General features: G+C 34.0%; 5 protein-coding genes across 6 annotated transcripts; 4 read left to right on the plus strand and 1 right to left on the minus strand.

Annotated features, from left to right (window-relative positions):
* The first annotated feature begins 1180 nt into the window (after positions 1 to 1180).
* Positions 1181 to 9103, plus strand: LOC18599529 (Protein kinase superfamily protein). The gene is made up of 13 exons (XM_007029542.3): positions 1181 to 1488; positions 2473 to 2571; positions 2699 to 2756; positions 3904 to 3984; positions 4119 to 4190; positions 4281 to 4525; positions 4638 to 4709; positions 6379 to 6495; positions 6587 to 6668; positions 6797 to 6843; positions 7343 to 7424; positions 7768 to 7867; positions 8500 to 9103. Exons 1-12 carry the CDS (start codon positions 1268 to 1270, stop codon positions 7849 to 7851), a joined length of 1260 nt encoding a protein of 419 aa, XP_007029604.3. The 5' UTR covers positions 1181 to 1267; the 3' UTR covers positions 7852 to 7867; positions 8500 to 9103.
* Positions 9104 to 10083: 980 nt separating this feature from the next.
* Positions 10084 to 14747, plus strand: LOC18599530 (Acyl-CoA N-acyltransferases (NAT) superfamily protein). The gene is made up of 6 exons (XM_018122248.2): positions 10084 to 10248; positions 11135 to 11358; positions 11443 to 11587; positions 11894 to 11993; positions 12105 to 12333; positions 14367 to 14747. Exons 2-6 carry the CDS (start codon positions 11252 to 11254, stop codon positions 14545 to 14547), a joined length of 762 nt encoding a protein of 253 aa, XP_017977737.2. The 5' UTR covers positions 10084 to 10248; positions 11135 to 11251; the 3' UTR covers positions 14548 to 14747.
* Positions 14748 to 15726: 979 nt separating this feature from the next.
* On the plus strand, positions 15727 to 16852 carry LOC18599531 (protein EXORDIUM-like 2). The gene is made up of 2 exons (XM_007029544.3): positions 15727 to 16261; positions 16394 to 16852. The coding sequence occupies exons 1-2, from the start codon at positions 15727 to 15729 to the stop codon at positions 16801 to 16803; spliced, it is 945 nt and encodes a 314-aa protein (XP_007029606.3). The 3' UTR covers positions 16804 to 16852.
* A 949-nt stretch (positions 16853 to 17801) lies between these two features.
* On the plus strand, positions 17802 to 22165 carry THO7 (Tho complex subunit 7/Mft1p). 2 transcript variants are annotated; one of them, XM_007029545.3, is made up of 4 exons: positions 17802 to 17961; positions 18528 to 19147; positions 20320 to 20483; positions 21789 to 22165. In XM_007029545.3, the coding sequence occupies exons 2-3, from the start codon at positions 18554 to 18556 to the stop codon at positions 20449 to 20451; spliced, it is 726 nt and encodes a 241-aa protein (XP_007029607.3). In that variant the 5' UTR covers positions 17802 to 17961; positions 18528 to 18553; the 3' UTR covers positions 20452 to 20483; positions 21789 to 22165. The 2 variants fall into 2 exon arrangements, with proteins under 2 accessions (XP_007029607.3, XP_017977716.2); XM_018122227.2 differs by lacking the exon at positions 21789 to 22165 and having other exon boundaries at positions 20320 to 20770.
* A 2422-nt stretch (positions 22166 to 24587) lies between these two features.
* MYB9 (myb domain protein 9) lies at positions 24588 to 26508 on the minus strand. The gene is made up of 4 exons (XM_018121173.2): positions 26430 to 26508; positions 26060 to 26329; positions 25164 to 25943; positions 24588 to 24995 (listed from the first exon to the last, which is right to left on the minus strand). The coding sequence occupies exons 2-4, from the start codon at positions 26323 to 26325 to the stop codon at positions 24962 to 24964; spliced, it is 1080 nt and encodes a 359-aa protein (XP_017976662.2). The 5' UTR covers positions 26326 to 26329; positions 26430 to 26508; the 3' UTR covers positions 24588 to 24961.
* Positions 26509 to 26988: the final 480 nt, after the last annotated feature.

Here is a 26988-nt window from a genome sequence, read left to right on the forward strand (position 1 = left end):
TTTTCACGAAGTTCAATAATCTTACTATCAAAAACAATTCTTAAATGTATACAAATTTTTGCATAAAAAAATACACAGAAATTTTATGACACCTTTATAACTTTTTATTTTGAGTGAATTATACTTTAATGAATTCAATTACTTTTCAAAAATTCATGCTATAGTTGTTGTTAATATGACAAAAATAATAACTATAAGATAAGATAAGTTGAGGATAAGATAATAATTCCCTTTTCTTTGTTTTTCATCATTTTATTTTTCATGTAATTGTACCAATAAATGAGAATCATTTAATATTAAAATTTTTTGTGTAATTTCGTTGATTTAAAAAAAAAAGATAATAACACTATCTTCAAAGTTTTTTTTTCTTTTTTTACTAAGAGTTAAGTGAAAATAATAATAAATTTCTTAATATATCAAAAATAACAATTAATGCATCAAATCATTTGATTCAATATTTGATGCTAAAATTATTTTTTCGTGCATTTTCGATACATGGATTTTGCGCTATTTAAAAATATGTTTTTTTGATCATTTCTAGCTTTCTTGGTACTTTATATAATTTTTAGTGAATTTCATTAATTTCAAAATTGACTGATTTATATGTTATAAGTAAGCTTGATTTAGTCTTTTAAATGGCTTAAATTTCGATTTAAAATAAGTAATAACTAAGATTGAGAAGCTGCATAGAAAAGTTCATACAAAAAGATGAATTTAACTATTCAAGATGTTGAAGAAATTGATATTTCACTCTTATCTACTCTAATTAAAAATTAAACATCACCTTTACACTTTGTCATTTATATTTATATTTAAAAATAAAAGTAAAATTTATTTAAATGAGCATTATTATTTGTATTATACTAATATATATTTGATATTTTAAAATAAAAACACAATTTTAGTTCATCCAATTATGAGATTTTTTTAATTAAAAAAAGGATTTGTAACTCTTTATGTAAAAGATAAATACACTTCGTATTAAATCAAATATTTAGACGTAATTATTTAATTAAGAGATTTCATAAGTAATTAAAAAATAATCCATTTTTAAAATAATTATAGTAAATGAATTAACTTTTAATGCAATTATATTAATGCGTACCTAATAATTTCTTTCTCTGGAAAAAAAAGAAATCTTATCCTTTGCCCGCCCGCCATTTCCTTCCATATCCTTATAATTTATTTTTTAATTGCAAATTTCCATATTCAGATACGCAAAAGAAAAAGAGAGCAGCTCTGACTCAGCTCACCACGGAAACCAACCATGCTCCTTACTACAGCCAATTGCTTCTCTTCTTCTTCCCTTTTGCTTCCTTCGCTTTCTCGAAAGCCCATCTTTCTCTTTTCAAAAAAACCGCGAGTGAGCAGCTGGGTGAGTAGTCGAAATCGGTCGAGTCGACTCTGTAGAGCGAGTCTCATTACCAGCCCTGACTCATTCGAGGTGGGCCGACTAATTGGTAGCTACGGCTTCATGAATGTTACTAGGTAATTCGGTTTTGTTTTCCTATCCTTTTTTTTTGGTTCCCGGGGAAATACATGAAAAAGAGAAGGAATTGAGTCACTGCTCATAATCTTTTGAAATTTCCAGGCATTTGGGTGTTCATATTTATTGTTTTCATTTCTTTTATTCTACTTTTTTGGGTAGTTAAATGCTCAAGCGTTACCCAAAAGGTGAGTAGTTTCTGTTTGATTTCTGAGGAATTGAAAGAAAACGAATGAATAGAAAATTTTAGATTTTGTGTTTCATTTAATTGCCAAGTAAGTGTAGGAAAATAATAAAAGTCAGTGTATAATTCTTGGTAAACTCGTCGAACATTTTAAAAATATTCAAGGATAGATGTTAATCTCGATGAGGTGGCAAGTTTCGGTTTGTGAATAGTGAGTATAATTAGAAAACTTTGGGTTTTTGTTTCTTGGATGTTGCATTTGGTACTTAATTTTCCAGTTGTTTGCCAAGGAATGTTGGCAAACAATGTGGTAAAAGAAAGGCAAGCTTGAATGTTATGGTTGTTACTGCTTGCTGTGCTTTGATTGAACCAATCAATTAGTTACCTGAACCTCACTAGAGTAGATGTTTTTGTTTGTGGCGTACGCATATTCAGAAGCATGCACATGTACATGTATATGGCAGAAAAGGTTTTTAAGGGTTTTTTTTTAATTCTTTTTTATGGTGATAGTCTGATAGTAACCAAACTTAGATTTTCATTCTTGAATAATTTCTTGCTAAAGTTAGGATCTTTGAAAAAACCAGTACTCAGAGTTTGGTTTTTTTCTTGGTTTAGGAAGCAGCAAAAGAATATATATAAGATTCAATTTTCTTTTTCTTGCCCTTTTGTGTTTTATAATCAACAAAACGAGGTTTTGAATCTGTAATTGAAAAGTGTTATTCTTAATTTCTTGTTAAATTTTGGTTGTTGATACTATTTCTTTTGAAAGATGACATTGAAAAAGTTCTGAATTTTTTTCCAGCTATTCAGGGTTTCAGGCAGGGGCAGATTTTGAATATTCATCTGGAGATTTGGGACAATTAAGAGTTCAAGATGTTGGAGAAGGGAGTGTAAAAATCAGGTGCATTTTTACTGATACATGCATATTCATGGACACAAATATGCAGACAAAAGTTTGCTATTGTTGATGAAACTTAAAAGTCTTTTCCCTCTTCTTACTGATGCTATCCATGGCAGTTCATCTGCAGGCTTTATGAAGGAAGAATAGCTAAGGGTTCATTTAAAGGCACACCAGTGATATTTAAGGTGAAATTATTTATATATTTTCCTCTATCCTCACCCATTTTTTTATGGCATAATACCCAAAAAAACCCATGACTATTCAGGAAAATTCAAATAAACCCTTATTTTATTATTGCATTCAATTAAGCTTTTGCACTTTTATTTTAAGCCAAATAAGCTTTTATGACTAATGCTTGACTAATTGTTGTTAGTCAAAATGTCACTTGTCATTTTATACCACATAGCGTTGATGTGGCATGCAAACATGCCATAATTGATAATGACGTAGTATGCTAATGTGGCTATGTGGCATATTTTATCTTCCATGTCAGCGCCACATGACAAGTGGCATTTTGACTGATGACAATTAGTCAACCGTTAGTCATAAAAGTCTATTTGGCCCAAAATAAAAGTACATGTGTTCGATTGAATGCAATAGAAAAATAATGACTTACTTGAATTTTCTTGAATAATTTAGCGGCTTTTTTAAGCATTATACCTTTTTGCATCATCCATAGTTTCACATAGTAGAAGAAAAAGTGAGAATAGCACACAATTAATGTTAAACTTTGTCTTTAATATTTATTTTAAAATTCTTCCTGATAGCCATAGCTTTTATGTCTGCCTTAAGTCGTAGAGTTCTTCATAAGTGACTCTTTGCTGGGACAAGTTATTAGTATACTTTGTGTGTCACTTGTAAGGACTGGGGTCGATCATTCCTTGCAAATATAAACGAAAGTATCTGAATAACTTGTCTTTGCAGGGAGTTGGCTTTGAATTAATGTATCATAGCATAATTATGTTGAGTTTGTCTATCAAATTTTCTCTGAAGCAATGTGAAAAGGTTTTTCAATGTCATTTTCTTTCTTCATATCTCCAATTAACTCTTGATAGTGGAGACTTTAGTGCTTGTCGAGATCGTTTATTTATCTAGACCCTATTTCACCACATAAGTGGAAAATAGCTGATTGTGAGAGATAAGCGACATTGAAAAATGGCAGAAAATAGCTGCTCTGCCTGCATTTAGTATTAGCCAATTTGCCACAAAACAAAAGATAAAAAAGAACAAAATGCAATCTAAACTGAATTAGAAACTAGGCTCTTAGACTATATGGTGTTGCTAACCATTTCAGTTATTTATTTTCACTTTACTAAACTTTTGGCTATGAAGGTTTACCCTGGACAACGAGCTGGTGGTATTGAGGCTGATATGATGGCGGCCAATGAGCTCAATGCTCATGCTTTCCTCCAGGTAAAATGAAGTGACATAATAAGTATCAACTGATCAGAAAAGAAAATTTTGTATTTCTTCTGATAATTTCAATTTATTAGTCTGAAGGTTAAAGGAATTTACTGATATATCTGGATTATGCACCTGTTTAACAGAATAGTTCTGAAGGTATATGTAAGAATCTTCTGTTACTTCTTGGTGGATTTGAGACAAAAACAGGGGAGCAGGTCTGTGATTTCATATCAACTATATCTGAGTTTTCAATTTCCTTTTTCCGTTTGGTATCTTTTGAAATGAAATAGCTTTATTCTGTACAGTGGCTTGCCTTCCGTGGTGATGGTAAATATAGTGCGGCAGATTTTGCTAAGGTTACTAGTGAGAAAATATCAAGAGCCCGTTCTCTAGAGGAAATGTCTTGGAATCCTTTTGAGCAAGAGCAAGCATTTAAACGCAAAGCATACTTTGTCATTAAGCTATTCCAGGGTGCCATGAGTGGTTTAGCCTACATGCATAATTATGACAGATTGCACCAGAGTCTTGGACCTGCTTCTGTTGTTCTCAAGTATTTTGTTTGACAGTATTCATTTGAAGTCTGGATTTATCTTACTTAAAAGACAAATTGGTTTACTCTGCTCATTTCAAAGCTTAATCAACATTTTATTGACTGATGGCAGTACAATAGTAGAAAGAGATGCTGCTTATTTGGTTCCAAGGCTTCGAGATCTAGCCTTTTCTGTTGACATCAGGTACTACTAAGTTGTTTTTGTTTTTAAACTTCCACCACTCCCCATTCCCCTCTCTCTCTGAAAGATATAATCTGATTTTCATATTCATTTCGGACATTTTTTTTTGTTTGCATGCATTTACATCAATTGTAGAGTGAAAATACTCTATTTTAATGGAGCCTTTTTGGTTGCCTACCTAAGGATGCCATTACTTGCATCTTGATGTTATCCATAGGCTCAGTTTCTTTGTTTGTGTCTCCTAATACCTTGGAAGTCTGTTGCTATGTGGGATTGTTGAAAACTTTTTAAGTTGAAAGTAAGCACTTAATCAGACCTTTTATCAATCTTTACAAGATGTCTCAAAAACATTCATAGTCCTTTCTTTAGTTCAGAAATGATTTGTACTGGTCTCTAAGTAGTCTACACGAAAATTATTGAAAGTTATTTTCCTTGATTTTCCTTACTAATAATCTAAGGTTCTGCAATGGATATATGACTAATTACTCGCGAATGACAATTGGCTTACAGCAAGATTCAGTCTGAGCCTTTAAATTGCTCTTGTAATGGATGAATGTACAAGACATATTTACTCAGTGTATACAGTTGGCTGATGATATCTTTGGTAAAAGAGATTAGAGCAGGAGTTAATGCTAAGCTTGAGATATGGAGAAATATTTTGGAGCCAAAGGGTTCCAAATTCAGTAGGTCTAAGACAGAAACTTTGGAATCTTGTTTTGTAAAGGAAGATATGGTATGAGCAGTAGTGGGAATTATGAGGTTCTTGTACACCAGCCAAAAGGAAAGTTTTACAAAATAGTGATTAGACCAAGGGTGCTTTATGTGACATTGAAGGTAGGGCTTATAAGTATTAAGACCAACTAAGATGAGTATGGTTGAGATGAAAATGCATCAGTGGATGTCTGGATATACTAAAGAAGATAAAATTATAAATGAAGGTGTGGTAGAGCAAATTGGAAAAAGTGAGGAGATAAATATTTGGTGGTTTTGACATGCAAGGTGAAGGTATTAGATTGTTACTACAAGAACATGCTAAATGGAAGATGCCTTGATCAAAAGGGAAAAAAGAAGACCAAAGCTGCCATGGATGGAAATTATACAAAGAAGGATCTTGCAGTTCTTTCATCTTATGCAGAATATGATCCTAGTCTTCTACATACAGCCCCATAGTCTAGTGTGATCCATGTAGCCAACCTTACAAAATGGGAAAAGGATAATCTAAGTCCAGAAATCTCTTTCAGCAGCATGCCCCCAAAATTTTGGCATAGGTTTGTTTTCCATGTACAAAGTTATGGTACAGACAGTGTAATAATGAGAGAAGGGACTCTGTTATTTGTACAAATTTTGGATATTTTAGGTTAAGCCCCTTTTTTATGACATTATGACAGATGGTTGTTTGACCTAATAGGGGAGTAAATCCGTAGCTTTTAAAGCTATAAGATGACACTTTTGAATGCTGCAAAATCACCATTAACAATTAGGATTAATATTTCCTTGGTATGAGCTTGTATCATATCACTCTCCGTTTCTTAAAAATCAACTTAGCTCTCTCTTAGCTAATTAGAGTATTCCTTGGAAAAGATGGTAAATACGTTATCAAACATTGCATGGCTTGCTTTAGTTTTTCAATTTGTGCTATTTATATCCAATGACATGGCATTTTGCTCTTTAGATTTTCATATTTGGAAGAAGGTCCTAAAACATTCTCAGAGGATCTTTGGAGAAGGGCATCTTCTGCTGGTGCATTCACACCTATGGAGAGAAGAGCCTTTGGAATTGCAGATGACATGTAATGTTTTGATGTTGGTGACACTTTATCTTCTGATTCTTCTATCAGCTTTTTATACCAAAAATTAATTTCTTTTGTTGTCTCTAGACAGATATGAAGCAGGTCTTCTTTTTGCATACTTGGCTTTTGTTCCATTTTGTGAAGCAGGGATCATGGATAGCCTTTCATTGCAAGTAAGCAACAGTCATATCATTATTTCATTTTAGAATGTTTTGGTTCTGCTGATTGTATATAAGCATGCTTCAGAACATTAAATAAATCAATTCTCTGACTGAACCAATTGTACCTCCATGTATTCCAGCGGCTTTTGGAAAGCACTTTCAAACTTGATCTCACAGCTACAAGAGAGTAAGCCTTCTAAATCCTTAATGCAAGTGCTGATTATACTGAGATTCATACTTTATCTTTATTATCATATGATCATATTATGATTTAGTTTATTGGACAATGGATTGTTTAGTGCCTATTTGTTACGAGGACCTCTTTAGGTTTTATTGCACTATACTATTTAGGGCCGTTTGGTTCGTGATAAGCCGAATTATTTCTCAAGAATTTGGTGATAATCTGAAAATATTACCATGTTTGTCACTGTTCACTTGGTAATGTTGACAGTCATTTGACTTTATTGAAGGGGTCAGATTACAACAAAACGTGATAATTACATTACTGCTGTGACAGATGCCTATCTAAGATTACTGAGTCATTCTAATTTCAGCTCAAATTTTTGGACCATTTTGCCCTTGTTCTAATTTTTTTTTCAGACAATTTTACCCTTTCATTTTGCTTTAAGTTTGACTAATTACCTCCCTTTTACCTTTACAATATTCTTCTGTGTCTGTGTGTGCAGGTATTGTTTGGCAGATGATCGCTTGTTAGAAGCTGTCAAATTTCTAGATCTTGGTGATGGTGCTGGTTGGGAACTGCTTCAGGTTAGTCGCAACTGAAAGTTATAATACAATACTTTGTTCTTCTATATCAAACTACACAATTCGTCATTTTCTTTGACTAGCAAGTGTAACATATTTATCCTAAAACATGGTCAAAGAAGGTTAAATTAATTGCTATTTTCCAAGGACTTTGTATTAATAACATGCTAACCAGTGGAGGAGGTTAATAGCCAGAGAATACCTGGAGTAAATGTCTTAATTTTGTTTAATTTTAATTGAACTTTTTTAGGCTAATAAATATGACTTGGATCCTATTTACCTGGAGAAAGTTCATAGCCATGTTCTTTATGCAATTGGGCTCTAACAGATTTTTGTCTCCTTGCAGGCAATGCTCAATCCAGACTTCCGAAAACGGCCAATTGCGGAAGCTGTTGTCAATCATCGGTTCATGACTGCTAATGTTCTTTGAGTTCCAATGATTTAAGGTAAAATGCAGTGCACGTAAAATGTTGAGCTCATCACATTTCATTAAATGAGTTTAACATTGTGTTTTTCCATACCAATATAGTCATTCTCTGTATTTATGATTATCTAATCACCACAGGTAGATGGTCCTAGGAATGTTTTTCTTTTCTAGTAGATGTGTCATTAAAAGTTTCATTTTGTATGGAAAAAAAGGTCCACTGAATAAAAGCATTTGATTGAGTTCTTGGTATCATTTGAAAGTAGCCTTTTCTGACAGTGTTGGACAATGAATTTCATTTTGTCTATGCAAGAGATCCCACCCAGCTCTTAAGTGATGATGAGTCTGATGACAATATCTTCTTGAACAATCCTCTCAGTCCATCTTTGTTAAATTATGCTATGGGATTTCTGTCTATAGGACTTTCCTCTCAAACGAATGCTAGTTTACATAGGTAAATCATAAATAAGCCTATCTGTCTAGTTGCTACTCTAACAGTTTCCAGTCCCATCCTACATTTCTTGAAATATAATTAAAAGCTGATCATAATTGGGAAAAAAATTATAAGCAAATGTCTACCAGCTATTTGCATTTTCTTTTTTTGGTCTAACAAACCTTGTATGGCTGCTTCACTTCACTTAATATTTTCTGCAGATACATATATGCTCTCCACTCCTGCCTTCGTGATCGGAAGGTGTAATTCGTTGGTGCTTCATTGTTCGCTACTTTTGAAGGAAGAATGAGGAATAGTCAGGTGAAAGTAGAGAAGAAACAGAAGAGAAACACTGTGCTTATGTGTGTATGCATGCGTGTCACAGTGGTTGCCTTTTGAAGGCTATTAAAATGGTGAGATGGAAACTCTCTTTAAGCTTAGACGTGGAATGCCATTGCTAAGAAGATAACATTCCTACGTTTAGTATATATGATAAAGCGGCGGGCGGAGCATGAAAATGAGAAACTCACATTTTAGTTACCAACTCTCTTCTTGTATACAAATTGAACTCTGAAATAGCAAAACAGTAGAACAGGGTAAAGAAACTGTTGCAGCAACTAGGAAAGGAAAGCATATTGCCTGGTATTGTCTTCCACTGCACGTATATGGAGATAATGCTAGACAAGTATCTCCTAAGCTCTTTGTTCTCGCTTCCCTGATACAGACTTGCTATGTATATTTTATGAAACTCTCTTCTTTATGTCTGTATTTCTCTAACGAAATCATTGTAAGAAATACAAATTAGTTTTATTTTCAGGATTTGAACTCGAGAGTTCTAATACCATATTAGGTTAAATGATCGATTATCAACGAAATTTAATTTTCCATAGCTTCAACTTAATTACTTGTTAGTCTTGAAAAAGAAAAGGAAAAATAAGAAATACGTTTTTATGGAATAATATTATGAGTATTGGATGAAATAGAAGAAGGAAAATATTCTTGAATGATTAAATAAATTAATAAGATGACAATTAAATAAGAGAGGAGAATAGATTTTAGATAATTAAATATTATCAAATAATAAATATGCTTAATCCACATGACAATTGCGGATAAAATTTTGGTAAAGACTGAAAATGGGCAGGCATGCAAAATTCAGTGCCCGGTTCAAGGTCCAGCTCTCACCCAAACAAGGCCTGCAAAGGGTGTGGCCTCATGCCCACTAGTATTCAAGGCTTAATTGTTGGCCCAATGCTTAATTGTAATATAATTTGAAATATTTTTTATTTAATAATTAATATATGTATATCATTATTTAAAAATTTAAGTTTTGATTTTTCTCTACAAAAATTATACCTGATAAAAAAATTTATAAATTGTTAATACAATTAGAAAAGAAGATCATAATGGATAAAAAAAATTAAAGTATTAATTTAAAAATAATCAAAACATTAACAACACATTTAGATGATTATGAATGGAATAAAAGAAAAATAGAATGATTATTTGTTGAAGATAGAATAAAATAATTATTACAAAATTTGATTGTGGCAACTTGACTTTTACCAATAAATAAAAAAGAATTTGAAATTTTTATTATTGAGAAAAAATGTTTTTATTATTTGAGAGATTTATCAATTATCTTAAGCTTTTTTTATGCCAAGGACATAGTTATCTTTCAGTTTGGGTTTTCTTTAGCCTGGGAATCTAATCAAAGAATCAACTTATATTTTATTTTATTTTATTGTTTTACTTATTCATTTTTTAAGCATTTTAACCTCGGCTCTAATTAATCAACAATCATCAAATCATCAGGATTCAACAAGACAAAAGCCCCGTTGTACAGTCTTATGTTTCTGTCTTGTCCCTTGGTCTCCTTCACTGGTCAACGAATAAAATAAAAACACAAATAACCTTCCGTCTTTCAGTTCTTCACGCTGCGATTGTTGTTGTCGCCTGAGATTCTCTGGGTTAGAAACTTTCCTCTTTTTTACAAAATTGTTTTCCAATAGGGTTTTGCTTGGTTTGTTTGTGCTTTTGCTGTTGATGAATATATGATCTTTGTTCTATGGATCTTTTCTGTAATTTACTGATTTGGGTTCATTTCCAGCTTGGGTTTTTGAGTCTTTATCCTTGGTTTCCTGGTTTTGCTGGTTTTTGGGTATTTGAAATTTTGGGGTTTTGTTTTGTTTTGTTTGTAGACAAGAAAGTAAACAATTTGAGTGTTGAGTGTAGAAAGTGTTTGATTAATGGAGATCAGGGGTTCTCTGGAACTTGAAATCAAATAGCTAGTGGGATGTTGATTGATACTTAATGGTTAAGCTTTCTTTACTTTTTTTTTTCTTTGAAATAGGTGAAAGAAAGACGAGTGAATCTGATGGTGTTTTTGAAGTTTGTTACTTATCAGATATTTACTTATTTTAGGTTCAGTTGTCTTTTCTACTTGCTGTTTGTTCTTAAAAATTTCTATAGAAGTTAAATCATTGAATTTGTTCTAAAAAAAAACCTCTTAATTTCTAAATTCTGCAAAAAGATTGCTTGATTTTGTATCCAAACGTAGTTTTGCCTTATACTTTTCAAGAGTAAACGCAAGTAGAAAAAGTGACAACTAAACAGTTCAATCATATCATATGAGCAATTGCTTGATGTTGTAATGGGAAGGCTGGAAAAGCTATCAGTTTTTTTTTTTTTTTGAAGTTTTCTAATGTTGTAAAGAAGCGTGTACTAGCTATAAAATGAAGGTCAGCTTTTTCTCCCCTTGTGTCTGTGTTGTTGTTGTGTTTTTCGGCTGGTTGGGTGGTGTGGGCTGTATTTGGCATCAGAAGTAACTAATGAAATGCGAAATTTTTGTTTCAGTTTTAGTGAGTGCTGAATGGCGATTGTGGCTGATGCTGCATAAATGGAAGGAGAAATTTCTTTACAATTTCTCCAAATCTATCACATCTTTTCTGGGGATTAATGTTCTAATCCTCAATGGTGAACCTGAAAATCTCACATCGTCCTTCCATCTGCTATAGGCCTATACAACCATCTGATTTAGCCATTTTAGAACAAATCCACAGTGACGTATTTCCTATCAGGTAAGAACTCATTCTGTTTTCTATTGAGGGTTTTCAATAAAGATTATTTCTTGCATCTTCAAGGAAAGGTATCGATCTCTTCAGGTATGAGTCTGAGTTTTTCCAAAATGTTGTGAATGGACGTGATATTGTGTCATGGGCAGCTGTTGATCGTAGTCGACCCAATGGTCAAAGTGATGAGCTTATTGGATTTGTAACTGCAAGAATTGTACTGGCAAGGGATAGTGAGGTGCGTCATCTATCTGCATTAGCGCATATAATGCATATATGAGATTTGCTTTGTGGTTGAATTGCGGCTTAAGCAGAGTTTTTAACATGTTTCAATAATTAGGACTTATATGGTATTAAAGTGTTTGTTATGATTCTAAAATGAATATATTCTTGTGGAAAACTAATATGGACTTCAACCTTTTGCTTCTGTTTTTGGGTCTCAAATATTTCTGCTTGTCCTTTATTAAGTATTTAAATGCTTGCGTCTTCTTGATAATTTGTTTCTGAATCATGCTTTTCATTTCAAGCAACACCTACCTTGCAGATAGCAGATTTGCTCAGGTATGACTCATCCAAGGTGGATCAAACATTAGTATATGTTCTGACACTGGGAGTAGTAGATGCTTACAGAAATCTTGGCATAGGTGCGAGCCTTTTTCTCAATTAATGGTTCTTCTTTCTCCTCCTTTCCTTTTCTAATTTTTGAAATGTATCCTGACCCTATGACCAACATTTTCTTGGTGTTGAATCAACAGCTACAGCACTTATCCGTAAGGTTATTAAATATGCGTCGAGCATACCAGTATGCCGTGCAATTTACTTGCATGTGATTTCTTACAATAATCCAGCCATTCATTTATACAAAAAGATGTCATTCAAGTGTGTGCGGATGTTGCATGGGTTTTACTTGATCAATGGTCAGCACTACGATTCATATTTGTTCGTTTACTATGTAAATGGCGGCCGTTCTCCTTGCTCACCATTGTAAGTCCCAAATGTACCCTTTAATCAATCTTACCTTATAAAAATATAAAACGTCTAAGTATTTTTTATTAATAATTGTTGAGCCTACTAAAGAGATAACAGGGCAGAGTTGGTAGAGAACTAACTTTCACCCTTACTTTTTCATTGTTCATTATAACTACCACTATGTGAAAATGTACATAGTTATTTAAAGAGCAAGGCATACAACTGGTAAAAAGAGAGATCATAACAAGTTGAACAGACAATATTTAGGGCCATGCTCAACTTTCTATCAAACTTAGGTTATAGAGAGGTTCAGTCGACTAAGAAACATATGGCTTATGCAGTGGATGGTGTTAACACCTGCTACTGTTATGAAAGTTCCAACTGTTATTGTATCCTTTAGGACTAATAATTAGGATTCAGTTCCTATGGTATTATCAGGACGCAAGGTGTTATTTTAAATTATGAATTTCAAACCATATAGCTATTTTCTCTTCTTTGCATTCTAAATGAGGTGCATACATAATTTCGTCAATATAGGCATCGACCAGATATTGTTATGCTTCATGAACAAATCTTGCAATTGTCAAGTGGAAAAAGTTAAATAGGGTTTATGACTCCAATCATGGCATAGCATACCTTATAATAGTTTTTGCTGGATTGCTAAGAATATTAAGCCTTCTCTTCCTTATTCGGATCCTAATTGCTGACTACCTATAACCTTTAAAACTGTAAATGTTCTGTTTTTTTTTTTTTTAAATGAGATGCAATAAAACTGCAGTAATCTTGTGTAAAGCAATAGGAAAGCAGGAGTTGAAAGTAATTTATTGTGTTGATCTTCAACTTTGTTCTTCCTTGAGCTTTTTGTGGCCTGAGTAGAATATGGTCAAGGCATTTTTTTTTATGGGATTTTATGGAGAAAATAGGATGCTTGAGACTGAATGACCATTAAGATTGAGACAGCCAAAAAATTGCGGTTTAAATTTTTTATGTGATTAATGTAATATCTATGCACTGGATGTAGTAACAATGAAGTCTTAGTTTTGAGGCTATTAGTTTAGGATGCTCTAAGCATTTTCTTTTTTTTTCATGTGGTCCTTTTCAGATCAGGCTTATAGTCTCTATATTATCAATTAGTCCGATTACAAGTGGGGGACAATTAGTGGAAGAAAGAATTAGTTTATTAGTTTTTTTCAGCTGGTGATTAAGGTCTTGAGACTTTAGATTTGACGGTGACAATTTACCAAAGGTTTGATACCTAGCATTTTAGCTATTCTTTCCCTTGAAATGTTCAAGAAGAAGTCCTCTTTAATCTGGTATGTTTAGATTTGATGTATTGTCCTTAATGGGCTGGTCACCGCCAGGATGCGGTAGGTATTCTATTAATTATTAATCTTTAGTTCAAATAATGTAGCAATGCTTTTCTTCATTAGCATAATTCTTGTTGTCCACTGACCATGTAACTCTAGAGAATCAGAATGCAGGATCAACATTTTGCCCTGGCTATAGTTGTTCTATGAACCTGTCATAAAAGCTATATTCCTAATATTTAGGAAGATCTTGCTTTACTAGAGGCTAGAAAGGAGCTTTCTCACAACTTCGCCTTTGTATCATCATCAGGATAATACTCACTTCTGTGCACTCTTTATTTTGCTCAATCTGGAAAAACCTTAAAGTTCTGTGATAAGTCTGCCAGATTTTTGTCAAGACAATTCTTCTTGTGCTGTCTATAATAGCCAGAATATATTCAGGGGAGTCTATAACCCTGCAGAATGATGCTATATTTTTCCTGTCGTTGAGCAAATAGTACGAGACCTTTTGGTTAAGTTGAAATCTTCAATCTTCCTAGCAAGAAACCACTTTTGGGTTGTCTCTTGAAAACATAAAAACTTCCTCATTATAGCAGCTCTGGACATCAAGAATCTTGCTTCCATTTGTTATTTTTTCTTCTCCCATTACTAGCATTGCATTAGATTATGTTTGCTGCTAGCCATGTTTGCAGATGGAAAATTGCTATTGTGAACTAACTGTTGTAAACTTGTGATTTGCAGAGAGCTTGTAACAGTTGTTGTTAGTTGCATGAAGAGTGGTCTGAAGTCTGTGGCTGCAAAGCTGAGGCAGAACGAAGAGAAGATGGTAAAATGGCATAAATGTAAAGAAACTCGGGGTCTTTTATCGACACAGAATAAGAGAACCATTAAAACTGAGTGTTCAGGATGTGAGTATGTTTAGGAAGTGTAGTACCTGTGATTGACAGATATCATCCAAAGAACAAAAATGAAAATGAAAACTGATACATACTCTCCTTTCACCCCCTTCTCTCCTTCATCTGTTGTTAAAAGAAATAAAAAAGAAAGAAAAAGAATTGTTACCTTGTATTAGCTTTACATTTGCGTAAATTAAATGATTAATTCCAATGTGTATTATTGAAATTATGTCTTTGCTGTGCCTTGATTTTCACTTATGCTGCATGGAAGAAGACATCTCTGCAGAAAAATTAAGTATTCTTCGATTACCACATGGAATATAACCACATGGAATATAGTAAATTTTTATTTTTTATTATACTTAATAAATCTTTTTATTTTGAATTAAATAAGTCTTTATGATTAATGATTGATTAATTATTGCTATTCAAAATATCACGTGTCATATAACATGTCAATAGGTTATTATTAATGATAACAATGATATAATCATGTAATATTTTTCACTTTTTACGTAAATATGAAATAACATGGGACATTTTGATTTATGATAATTATTTAACTTTTAGTTATAAGGTTCTATTTAATTCAAAATAAAAATACAAAAACTTAATTGAATATAATAGAATTCAAAAACTTTTAAATCAAGTGATGATGAACCATTTTTTTTTTTTATCAAAATTTGCCATTATTGATATTATAATACAAATATGGTATTGTAGGTTTAAATAGGGAGATTCAAGATTAAAGATGATCAACAAAGAAAAAAAAAAGTAAGCATCAAACCCTTGTACCCACAATTTATTTATAGTCGTTGACATCAGAATCCATATCAAGGGATGCTTTGTTTGGCGGCAATGACATTGATGGGGGTTACTACCTTTTGACGAGTTCTTACTTCTACATTTAACTAAAGAAGTTGTCCCCCCCGCTTCGCTAGGATTTCATGTGACAGCATCCATTTTCTTCAATCCAAATTATACTAACTTTAACAAGCCTTAAAATGGACACCTACCTCTGAAAAATTAAGGTTCAACCAATATCCAAGATTAGACTCCCTAAATTAGCTAAATCCCTGTATGCTCATAATCTCATTTCCCTTAATTGTACTTCACATTTCATGCATGCGAATGCATCTCAAATCTGCTTTGCGTTATACTTCCGAAGCCTAAACAATTTGCAAAAACAGAGCATATTGGGAACAATGGTATCTTCTCCTCTTTCAATTCGCACCCTCTCTCTTGCCCTCTTCTTTATCCTCTTATTCAATCCTTCCCTCAGCTATGGCTACGGCCACTCGAAAGTGGTAATGACCCATCATGGCGGCCCTCTCCTCACCGGAACTCTCAACCTAGCCCTGATTTGGTACGGTAGGTGTGGCAGAGTCCAAAAGAGTACCATTAGGAACTTCATCAAATCCTTGAACAATGAAGGTGACAGAACCAACCTCCAGCCTCAAGTTTCAAGTTGGTGGAGGGTTGTTGAGAGCTACCAATCTGCCGTGCCAGGAGCACGCTATGGACGACGAAGAAGCCCAAGAATCATTGTAAATGTGGTGAAACAAGTTAGTGATCTTACCTATAAATATGGGAAAATCCTGACTACTGTAGATTATATTCCAAAGCTTGTCCATGATGCTACTAATGGAGATCCCAACCTCATTCCCGTCATTGTAACCGCGAGGGATGTCACTGTCCAAGGACTTTGCATGGGAAAATGTGCTGATCATGGAGTTGTTGGTAAGTTTTAGTTTTGTTTCCTTTCTTTCAAAATGTTTGTGTTTTTTCCTTTAAACAAAGAATCCCTCCCTCCTGATAAAGTTGATAAATATTAGTAGTATTTAATTTGTTCCTTGATCTTCAACTTTGCAGAAAACAACAAGCCATACATCATAGTCGGGAACCCAGAAACCGAGTGCCCTGGATCATGCGGATGGCCCTTCCACCAGTCTAACTATGGGCCAAAGGGCATGGTCCTGCAACCACCAAATGTCAATATGGCAGCTGATTCAATGGTGATTGCCTTGGCAACAACATTGGCTGATACAGTCACCAACCCTTTTAACAATGGCTTCTACGATGGAAACATGGTCCATCAGGTTGGCCCTGGCTCGGCTTGCCGAGGCATTTTCGGCAGTGGTGCATTCCCTGGAAACCCTGGCAAGGTCCACATTGACCCCACTAATGGTGGAGCTTTCAACGCTCATGGAAACAAGGGCAGAAAGTTCTTGCTTCCAGCAGTTTGGAACCCCAGAACATCTTCCTGCTGGACTCTCATGTAGACTACTGCTATATGCATAAACACCACGCAGAAAGCAAATATATATATATATATATATCTATATCTATATTCCAGAGGGGTCAGCTCTATGGGGACGATTTTGAAGATTGAGAAGCAATATGAAGTACATTTCTTTGAAATAGTTTCATGCTTTTCTTTTTCTCTTTAGATACATTCTTAGTATACAAACTAGTATTACAACTACAATTTTTTTTTTTCTTTTCAATGCTACACCATATGAAAAGCTTTCCGAATTCTTTGATGGAATAAAAATTGATTCTAATTACTCAACAAATTTTTACATATTTGATCATATTGATTTGTTTTTTTATGGTAATTATTGGCTTGAGAAGGAAGGGGTATATAAGTTGTTGTATCTATCTTCTATAAGATGTGAATAGGATTTCGTATGTAAAAGTTTAAACCAATGATGATTAGTAATTTGAGTATAAGATTTTAAAAATCACATGATTTTAATTCGAAAAATTATTAGATCAATGATGATTGGATTTTAATCATTACATAATTAGATTAAGATTTTTTTATCTCACTATCTTCATATTTGATGTAAATGAAATTGTCATATACATCATATAATTATGATTTGTTGAATTTATACATTTGAGTGAAAATTAAAGGTATATTAAAAATAAAAAATAATGGTGGTAAACATAAAGTTAATATATTTGCCGTTATTACATCATTCCAACTTTATAATTTTTGCAAAATCAAAAGGTTGATGCCTCTTATTTTTATTGGTTGCGAACAAATCTATTTTATTTTTTTGAAATTAAAGCAATTTATCAGACTCAATAAAATTCAGTTACATTCGTTTGAAAAATTATATCTAAAAATCGAGAAAGAAAGAAATAGTAATTCGGCTTTGGTGAAAAACCGAAAACCTCGGTTCGGTTAGTGAAGGAGCTAATATCCGAGCCGCCCGACCCGAATGTAGCCCGTGAAACTCGAAGAATTAATGGGTAGCAGCCCCGGAAAGCCCAAGCGAACCAAGTCCAAAAGCCGCGTAACTTTGCGTTAGGGCTTTCTTTTCCTTCTGTCGAGACTCGAAATTTGAAAGGCAACTCTAAAATCTCCATGAACGAGTTACCACCGAGTCAGTCAGCTACATAATCTTCCACTCTCCAAGCTTTTTGAGTTGGTAATCTATTATTACTTTAATTTTTTTTTATAATTCTGTCATAATTATTAGCATTTTAATTAATTGTCTCAAAAGTTTTGAAAAATTCTTCTTCATAATCTTAACTTTATTTATTTCCTTGAGAAATTGATCTAATTTGCTATAATCAAGTATTTTTATATAAATTTTTAGCATACTGTTTTCTTTTGATTTTATTGATATATCTTGTTTAGCCATTTAGCAAAATATTAAATCTTAAAACAAAGGGAACAATGTACAATAAGGTAAACAAAATTATAATCTGTCGTTTCGTGTTGGCGAGTTTTTAATTAAACTGTTTGTTTTGTGATTCTGCCCGTGTCGTTGCATCATTTCTGTGTTTGGTTGTTGCAATTTTCGTTTGCAGTCTTGTATGAACGAGAATGTGGAGAGTTTGGAGTGTTATATGTGTCATTATTGACGAGTGCTCAAGTTGATTGACACATGAGGGTTGTTCAAGTCTGTCTTTGAAAATGATGTTTCAGTTGTAGAGATTGTGGATATCTATGGCATTTTTTTAAAAAGTAGTTCATGAACTAATGTTGCAGGTTTGGGGGAATAATAGGACATTTAGATGTTGGGGAAAGGAAGGAAAGTGTCCAGTAGGGGAGAGACAGTGGCTGCAAATTATGCTTTTGGCCCTGCTGAAGATGATATCATTATAAAACACAGGCTTCTAACTCGCACCACTACCACAAGAGGTGAACCCCCATTGAAGAAACTTCAAAAGAAGTTTACCTCGTTTGTGCTGGAGGTTGAGAAGGATGAAGATAACTATAATGAATGCGCAAAACTTTCCAAGTCTTTCTTACAAGAGTTATCGACGTTTGAGATTCCTCTTTTAAAGAGTAAAGCTGTTATTGATGCAAATCTTAGAGAGAAGGAGAACTTCAATGAGTTAAAAGATGAGATAAATAGGCAGATATTACAGGCACAGACTGACATAGAAGATCTAAAGAAACAACTGGAGGAAAGTAAGATTGAGAGGCAGCACAAGGAGGAGTGTGAGGCAATTAGGAAATTGATTTCTGCACAACCCCCGAGATCAGAGACACAGAAAAGTATAACAGAATTAGAGAAAGAAATTGCAGCATTTGAGGCAGAGAACACTGCTGGTTCAAGGTTGCTAGAGCTCCGGAAGAAACAGTTTGCTCTGTTATTACATGTGGTATGTCAAAGTCTGCTTGTAACTTGCTTGCTTTTTCCAACTGTTCCTGTTCTAACTTGATCAAATTGAAGCTTGGTTTGTGATGCTTGATATATAGGGTTAGGTAATGTATCTTGATTGTGTGAATATGTTTTTTTGAAATCCCTCTCCATGAACTTAGTCTTCTTCTGTATTATGTTTTACAGATTTAGTGCTCTGGTTGAGTCAAAGATATTTCGTAAACTTGCTCATGCTGCTTGTATTCCATTCTTAGAAGTTGATACCTATTCACCTTATTGCCTGGGTTTCATGTAGATTCTGAATTTTTGTTTGTTTTCTTTTGCACTCTGGCTCTTGAATCTTCCCTGTGGATTTAGTAATTTTCTCACAAGATGGATATGTGAGAGCCTGGCTTATAAATTATCATTTTAAGCTGCAAAGATTGGAAAATAGGGAAGAATCCATTAGAAGTCAGTGGATGGAACTTATGTCTGTTTCCTTTATCAGTTTTATTTTGGTCTGTACAACTTTATTTTTTATTAGATTTTAACATATTTTTTCTAAGTATACGTTTTCAAGGGAAACATCAGTTATTTGAGCTGGATAAGCAGATTGCAACTAGAAAGTTTCCCATATTACCCTCAATTTAAGCTTGGTCTTTCTATTATTCTGACTTTTAAATTGAGCTTTCAAGGTCATGTATTGGCATCAAGCACTGCATTGTTGTTGATCTCACGCAGCAATTCACCAGAATAGGTTCCATATTCTTTAATGACTTATGCAGACATAATTTGGAATTGAGTTGCTCCATAATGCTTTATTATGGTCTTTTCTCACATATACTCTTTGCAAAATCAGCCATATCAGAGTATCTTTACTTGTTTAAATAACATTTTAAGATGTCATCGTTCGTACAATCCTGAGACTGAACATGGTTTTAGTTTTGTGATTGTGCTACTTTAGTTTGAGATGTATTTGTCACCATTCTCATCTGTTGTTTCTTTCTGCTTTGAATTCTGTTATCCTCAGGGCAGTGCCATTATCTTGTCATTTTCAGAATTTTGTTTTGCATGGTAGTGGATAAATGGTAGAATGATGGATCTGCAGTATGCCTAGCCACTTAAAATATTAGTTGAATCTGCATGATATGTGTTACTAAATTTCCTCATCATGTTACATCAACCTTTATGCAGGTGGATGAGTTGCAAAATACCATAGAGGAGGAACAAAAGAGTTTGATTGAGGAGATGAGAATGATGACTGAAGAGCAGAAGAGTGGAATGGAAGATGCCAATGGGGGCTCAGAAGCAATGGCTGTTGATTAGCTGGGTGCTGCGTCTAAGTTTTGCTGTTGAAGGTTGTGTACTTCTAAATTATGATCTGTTTCTATTCATGCAAATACATTTGTTTTATGGTTCAATGTAGTGAAGCATCAGATTATTCTTCACTGTTGTTTGGGATATATTGAGAAAACATTTGAATTACTAATGATCTACAGTCAGCACTCAGCATAGGATGTGAAAAGGTGGCTTCACCCCTCATATTTGATACTCTTTGTCACTTAGCCCATCAATATTCCTTGTAGTATTATGGTAGTTGTGTAAACAAAATTAATGAATGTAGCTATTTAAATTTGGTTTCAAATTAAGATTGCAAACTGTATTTAATCTGTGACAACTTTTTTTTTTTTTTTTTACCTTCCATGTGCTCCGTATATGGGAACTTTAAATTTTGGGACCTCTATTTTATCTAGTTGTATGAGCAAGATCTTTTATTTTGATGTTATTTGATAATTAAGTGTCTTGTTTTAACCCTTGGGAATAATGAGTTGAAAGGGTTCTATTCTGATGTTATTTGAGAGATTTTTCTTTTTTTTTTGGGTGTGAATCAGGTTTTAGAGACTTGCATGTCGATCACTTTTTCTCTCCTTAAAATGCAAAGAATATTGAAAATTGGAGCTTAAACTTAATAACTTAACCCATCTATTAGTCGTGCAAACTAGCGAAAGTTCAGTATACATTTGCTGTAATGAAAGTGTATAAAAGGTGCATCACTGCTATGTCTGGAAGAAGGCACAATTATTTAAAAGCCACATCACTACTACGTCAGGAAGAATGCGCAAAAAAACTACTAAATCTTAGCAGAAGACCTTGGGTAGTAAAACTAATTAGCTTTATTTTGTTTTGTGGACCAAGTAAGAGCTGGTTGTTGTTGCAAGAGTTGAGTGGGGATTAAATAATGGTGTTAATTTATTTTTAATTTTTAACTGGGCTGAGGGTTAGGAAGTCAAGTGGGGAATGTGATGAGAGCAGAATAAACCCAGATGACTTCATCAGATCACTTTGCAGAACCCCAGAAACAGCTAGATCTCACATAAGCATATTAGAATTTATTTAATATGGATTATGACATTTGTCTTTTTGGGTTTTTATTTGTGCATGTATCATGATCTTCACACTTTTTTTTGATTGATAATGAAATGAATTATGTTGGAAGACAAAAAGATTGTTAAGGTTTACATTATTTAGTGCATGCTTAATGGTCTTCAGATGCCAAAAGGTTGGATTACTTCTGGTTTTAAGATTGCAGTACAACTAACTTGAGAATCGCTGTGGATCTTAATCACTGTTTTGACGAGATGGTATTTTGTCATTTCTGCAAGATTTGAAATGGATGTTTACAGTTGAAGTAGCTGCCTTGCACTAGAGACTGTACTCACATGTCACCTTGATTGCCGTTTTGTATGATATATCCAAGCAAGCGCCAATGCCAGATTTCATTCTTCTATTCAGTTAGCTCTCCCTGTCAGTCATTGTGAAGAAATAAAAAGATTCAATGCAGTACTTGGAACAAATTCGAGTTCCATAAGACTGTATTTGTCCTATTTGATCTTGTCAATGGCATGTATGAGCTCTTTTCCAGGTGATGTAAAGCTCCCATTGCATTTGCTTCATCAGCTAGCACATTGACCTCCAGCTTGTAGAAACTTGCTCCAATATCTTTCCTTTGCAATTGCAATTTGGAGTCTAAATTTTTTCAGATGTTGCAGCCTGCAGGGCTTGATGCTTACAGGCCAATATATCCAAACTATATTGTAAGCTTAAGGTCTATTCCTGCTTAGCCGGCCTACTATATATTATTCAACTTGGGGGAGCTTGAATTGGACTTTGGTTTGGCGGATCCAATTAGAAACTGTTCCTTCCCACAGTGTAGAACAATAATAGAATGGAGGACCATGCCTAGCTTCCTAATAGAAAATTTATAGGAACTATACTTTAAATAGGGTATATTTTAAAAAACGTGACGACGCAGAAATGTTAGATCTGCAGCTCCCTAAGCACGAGTAGCATTATTACCTTATTTGTTTTTGGGTCTAATTATTGGGTTATAAACCAGGTTTGTTTTATCCGCCCTTAGTCCTGAGTCTATGATGAAAACATCGTTCAATCCTGACTCTTTAGAATAATCACCAGACAAAGCTGGCTGATCCGTTTGTTTTGGCTGTGAAACGTATGATTTATCGGCATGGTAGTTGTTAGCGTATCCCTTTCGCACGTGAAATGCAGTAAACCGAGGAAGATCATAACTAAATTTACCATAAGATTGCTATCCAGTAGACTGTTAGGTGTCCTGTTTTACTGCTTATGGTATAACATCTGTTAGGGAATTCCCAGCTAATAGAAGCTCTGGAATACTGAGTTTGCGAGAAATAAAGAATGATAAGCTTGGGGGATGTGAGTTAGCTACTGGCAGCTTCCTTTGAGACCCAGCCACACCACCACAGAAAATCCCAATTGCGGCACTAACCTGACCATTGTTACTGCCTCGCCTGCCCTTCCAACCTCGCCATCATATCTGCATTTGAGAGAAGATATTGCTGGGTGTGGTGGCTATTATAGCTAGGGTCAATGCGTCGTACCATGATCAGTTCTAGCAAGTATATATGTCCATAGACATTAAAACAAAAGTTTGTCAATAGATCACTAGTTCTTGTTATATTCTTTAAACTTTCGAATTGTTTCTTTCCTTCTTTTAATATCCGGATGAAATAGATATGTCAAATACCCCATTCCAACAAAGCCTAAATTGTTTTAGGAGTAATCGAAATTAACTATCTACTCGTAGCAACAGGGTCTGGTGACTAATTATAAGAGGTTTTTGAACCATCAAAGGTCGGGACTGGCCTCATATCTTCGCATTACTATACCTATTCTGGAAGAGAAATATGGGAGAAAGAAAACTATTGTTATGTAACGTAAGATTCAATGAACTTCATATCCATGTACAAAAAAAGGAAAAAAAATGAATTTTTGTAAGGGTATCCATTATTATTTGATATACTAGTCCTGTCAGAGGATCTCAGCCCATTCTCAGCATTGGATAGTTCTTTACCATTAGCTGCTCATCATGTTTCGATTGACCTTCCTAGGCCTTAACAATAGTTTTATGCATTTCATGTTGTGAAAACAGACCAAGAACCCTAACAGAATTTACAAATGTATAAATATTTTAATGGAGAGAAAAGCTCTGAACTTGAGTGTTTTTCATGATAAAATTTTTGGGATTTAGCACTGCTATATGTAACAATCAACATATTTGGCAAGGTAGGTAGGGTTAGTTGTTTTCTAAGGTCAAATGGCATACCTACTAAATATCATGGAAGTCCCTTCTTGGACAAGGTTAGCTTGTAAAAAGGGATTTCTCCAAAGCTCTCTTATACTTATCTTTGTTTAGAAAAAAAATACTTATGGTGTGTTTTTTTTCATCTTTCCCTTCTATCTTAAGGCAAATAATGATACAATTAATCTTAAGTTGAAATTTAACAGCAAATATTTTCAACAATAGTAAACAACATGACAACTTTGATATAAACCCTCTGTCTTATTGCAGCACAACTTCATTGTTCTAGAAAAATAACAAATGGTGAGAGGGACTGTTAGGTTTTTGGATGGCTTGCTTTTATCTATAGCTTTGCATCAATTGCTTCTATTTAGTGGAAATAGTCTTACCTAATGAGTAACAAATAGTCTTGACTTTTTATCAGGAGGCAGATATAACCATCTATTAGTTTAGCAACAAAGCTTTGGCTTACATTTTTTTTGGAATATTTTATTTCATTTATTTCAAGTGTCATTCTCTATGATCTTCATTAGACTGAGACACTGCCAATGACAATAGAAATACTCCTTAAGCATTTGTTTTTTCTTTTGGGTCTTTGGCTTTGTTTCTGTCAAATACTAATACAAGTTTGACATGAATTTGTCTCCTTATACATACAAAGGTCAAACCCCTTTTCTAATTCAAGAAAGAACAGGCCTTTTTCACTCATCAATTTCGTGTCCAAATCGATCTACAACTAACTTGTTTTATATTCATCCACTGCTTTTCCCTGTCTCCTCCTCCTCCTCTTTCTGGTGATAGGCATAGCCACGAATGCAAATGGTGCAGAATTAAACAACCATTCAAAATGGAACCACATGCATTTAACCATTCACTTTCCAACATAATCGAATCATTTGACATGTAATATTCAATGGTGTATGCTGGAAATCTAAGCAAACAATAAGGACTCAAGAGGAAAGAAGTCTTTCTGAAAATATATATAGGAAAAAAAAAATCCAAGGTGGTATGGCAAATTATACTGTTAAAGAAAAAACATACACAGAATGATAACTTCGTTTTACTTTACACAATGGCACCTGGCCTGTATTTTTTTTTTTGCTTCCTTGTATATTAAATCTAATGAAAAACCAATTCTCTTAACTGAGCATAGCTGGGTTGTCTACAAGTTATTAAGCCAAAGTCTTGATATATTGAATGGAAAGCTCCATATAACTACGAAATGGTCCATGACTGCGATGATGCCTGGCTGCAAATCAAGAAAAAAAATATATAAATAAATGAACAATATGTATATTCAGCAATGGCAAAAAAAAAGAGAAGAGAAAATGAGGTAAGCAGTGCATTAATTTAGTCCACAGGACAAATAGACTAATAATTAATATATACTTTAAAGAAAAATTAATTTCATACTTACTCTATAATATCTCTCCAGTAAGAGTCACTTGCTTCGTCATCCATAAGATCTCCCCAAGCTTCAAAGGTGGTTGAAGTAGATGAAGGGTTAGAGATATCATTTGGGTTAATCTTATTTTCAGTTTGATTAACATGAGTGGTGGGATGTCCGGGTGAGGCTGGAACTAGAGCTGGAAGCTGTGGAGTTGAAGTTGGAATAACCGGAGAGGAAGAAGAAGAAGCAAATTGATCGTTGTTGTTGGAACAAATTTTTGAGTCTTTCATTGGCTGATGATACTCACTGAACTGATGTGGTTGATGTTGAGAAGCTTCCAAATTGAGAAAATTTGACTGCAATTGTGTAAGTTCATGTGGAGCAAAGGCAAAAGGGAGATTTCTATTCTCTTCAAGCTGAGAATTCATTCTAAGGAGTTCATATAGCTGATTTTCCCGCAGAGATGGCCCTGCTAGAAGGTTCATTGCTTCCATAGTTGGAGTAGTAGTACTACTACTACTAGAACCTAGGACTTGAAGTATGTTATGCAACAATTGGATTTTGGCAAGCTGGGCAGCATCTGACTGCAACCTGAGAGCATTGTCTAAAGGAATATTCATCAGGCTACTAAAGTTGGCAGCAGCAAGCAGCTGTGGCAGGTTAGCTAGAATGTTGAGATCAGTTCTTGGCCTGTGTGTCACTGGATCAATCCCCATTTGAAGAAGCTTCTTCTTCAGATGGGTGTTCCAGAAATTTTTGATCTCGTTATCTGTTCTTCCTGGGAGATGGGTTGCTATTGCGGACCACCTGAAAAAGCAAAACATAGCATTTTAAAAACATATAAAAGATAACCAGGCTGTCGTTTAGCTAGTTGGCTTCTAAACAGAAGTCCAACACAGTGAAGATAGTAAAAGAGAGATTACTTATTGCCAAGAACTGCATGAAGATTGATAATGGTTTGCTCTTCTTCCTCAGAAAACTTTCCCCTCTTAATATCAGGCCTGAGATAATTAGTCCATCTAAGCCTGCAACTTTTTCCACACCTGTTTAGCCCAGCTAGCTTTGGAAGTGCTCTCCAACTTCCATGGCCATGTTTTTGAATGTAATCTACAAGAATACTGTCTTCCTCAGGCGTCCAAGGCCCTTTCTTGAGGCCATTTTCATCACAGCAAGGCGATCTTCCCATCATATCCCTGCAAAATCAAAACAGCTACCATCATGAGAAAGTCGCCCACTTTGTTACACTAGTACAATTGCAGCAAGAAATGGAAGGATATCATAAAGGTTGGAAACCTTTGATTGGATTATTGAAAGAGCCGAAAGGATAGGATATAGTTAGCGTTGGAAATGTGACTGAGTGGGAGCTTCTTTATATAGTGTGTGAAGTTGACGTTCAGGAAAATTAAAGCGGAAAGGCTTAAGGATACAAGAGAAGTATTTGCCCGTAATTCGATGTGTCATCTTGACATGTATAAAAGAAAATTACTAAGGTATCCTTGTCTACAAAGTTAAGGGTTTAAGGATTACAACTTCCAAATAAAATAAAATAAACTCTACATAAATCAACGAAAGTTTCTTTGTATTCATATATATTCATTTCCAAGTTGTGTAAAAAAAATATGTATATGCATTCCCATGTAAGATTTTCATAACTAAAATTTTAACTACAAAATATTAAAAGATCAAGTCTAACAATCTTTTTCTTTTTTCCATTTTTAGTCAATGATTATTTTCTAGTATAATAAAAGCTAATTACTTCTCTTTAATTATTTCACCTATATATATATATGTTAAGATTCAGGCGTCTGCTATAGCTTTTTTTATTGAGAGAGACCACAAGATTATGACCAAC

Source organism: Theobroma cacao, chromosome 5, assembly GCF_053813885.1.
Source record: "Theobroma cacao isolate CCN51 chromosome 5, ASM5381388v1, whole genome shotgun sequence".
Classification (NCBI taxonomy): domain Eukaryota; kingdom Viridiplantae; phylum Streptophyta; class Magnoliopsida; order Malvales; family Malvaceae; genus Theobroma; species Theobroma cacao.

Coding starts and splice junctions, on each gene's coding strand:
- LOC18599529 (XM_007029542.3), top strand. CDS start 1,268: ATGCTCCTTACTACAGCCAATTGCTTCTCTTCTTCTTCCCTTTTGCTT. Junction 3,985..4,118: donor ATGCTCATGCTTTCCTCCAG/GTAAAATGAAGT, acceptor CCTGTTTAACAG/AATAGTTCTGAAGGTATATG. Junction 4,526..4,637: donor CCTGCTTCTGTTGTTCTCAA/GTATTTTGTTTG, acceptor GACTGATGGCAG/TACAATAGTAGAAAGAGATG.
- THO7 (XM_007029545.3), top strand. CDS start 18,554: ATGTTGGGGAAAGGAAGGAAAGTGTCCAGTAGGGGAGAGACAGTGGCT. Junction 19,148..20,319: donor TTGCTCTGTTATTACATGTG/GTATGTCAAAGT, acceptor ACCTTTATGCAG/GTGGATGAGTTGCAAAATAC.
- LOC18599531 (XM_007029544.3), top strand. CDS start 15,727: ATGGTATCTTCTCCTCTTTCAATTCGCACCCTCTCTCTTGCCCTCTTC. Junction 16,262..16,393: donor TGCTGATCATGGAGTTGTTG/GTAAGTTTTAGT, acceptor TCAACTTTGCAG/AAAACAACAAGCCATACATC.
- LOC18599530 (XM_018122248.2), top strand. CDS start 11,252: ATGGTGAACCTGAAAATCTCACATCGTCCTTCCATCTGCTATAGGCCT. Junction 11,359..11,442: donor AGTGACGTATTTCCTATCAG/GTAAGAACTCAT, acceptor CGATCTCTTCAG/GTATGAGTCTGAGTTTTTCC. Junction 12,334..14,366: donor CGTTCTCCTTGCTCACCATT/GTAAGTCCCAAA, acceptor TGTGATTTGCAG/AGAGCTTGTAACAGTTGTTG.
- MYB9 (XM_018121173.2), bottom strand. CDS start 26,325: ATGATGGGAAGATCGCCTTGCTGTGATGAAAATGGCCTCAAGAAAGGG. Junction 25,944..26,059: donor CATGCAGTTCTTGGCAATAA/GTAATCTCTCTT, acceptor TTGCTTTTTCAG/GTGGTCCGCAATAGCAACCC. Junction 24,996..25,163: donor TACTGGAGAGATATTATAGA/GTAAGTATGAAA, acceptor CTTGATTTGCAG/CCAGGCATCATCGCAGTCAT.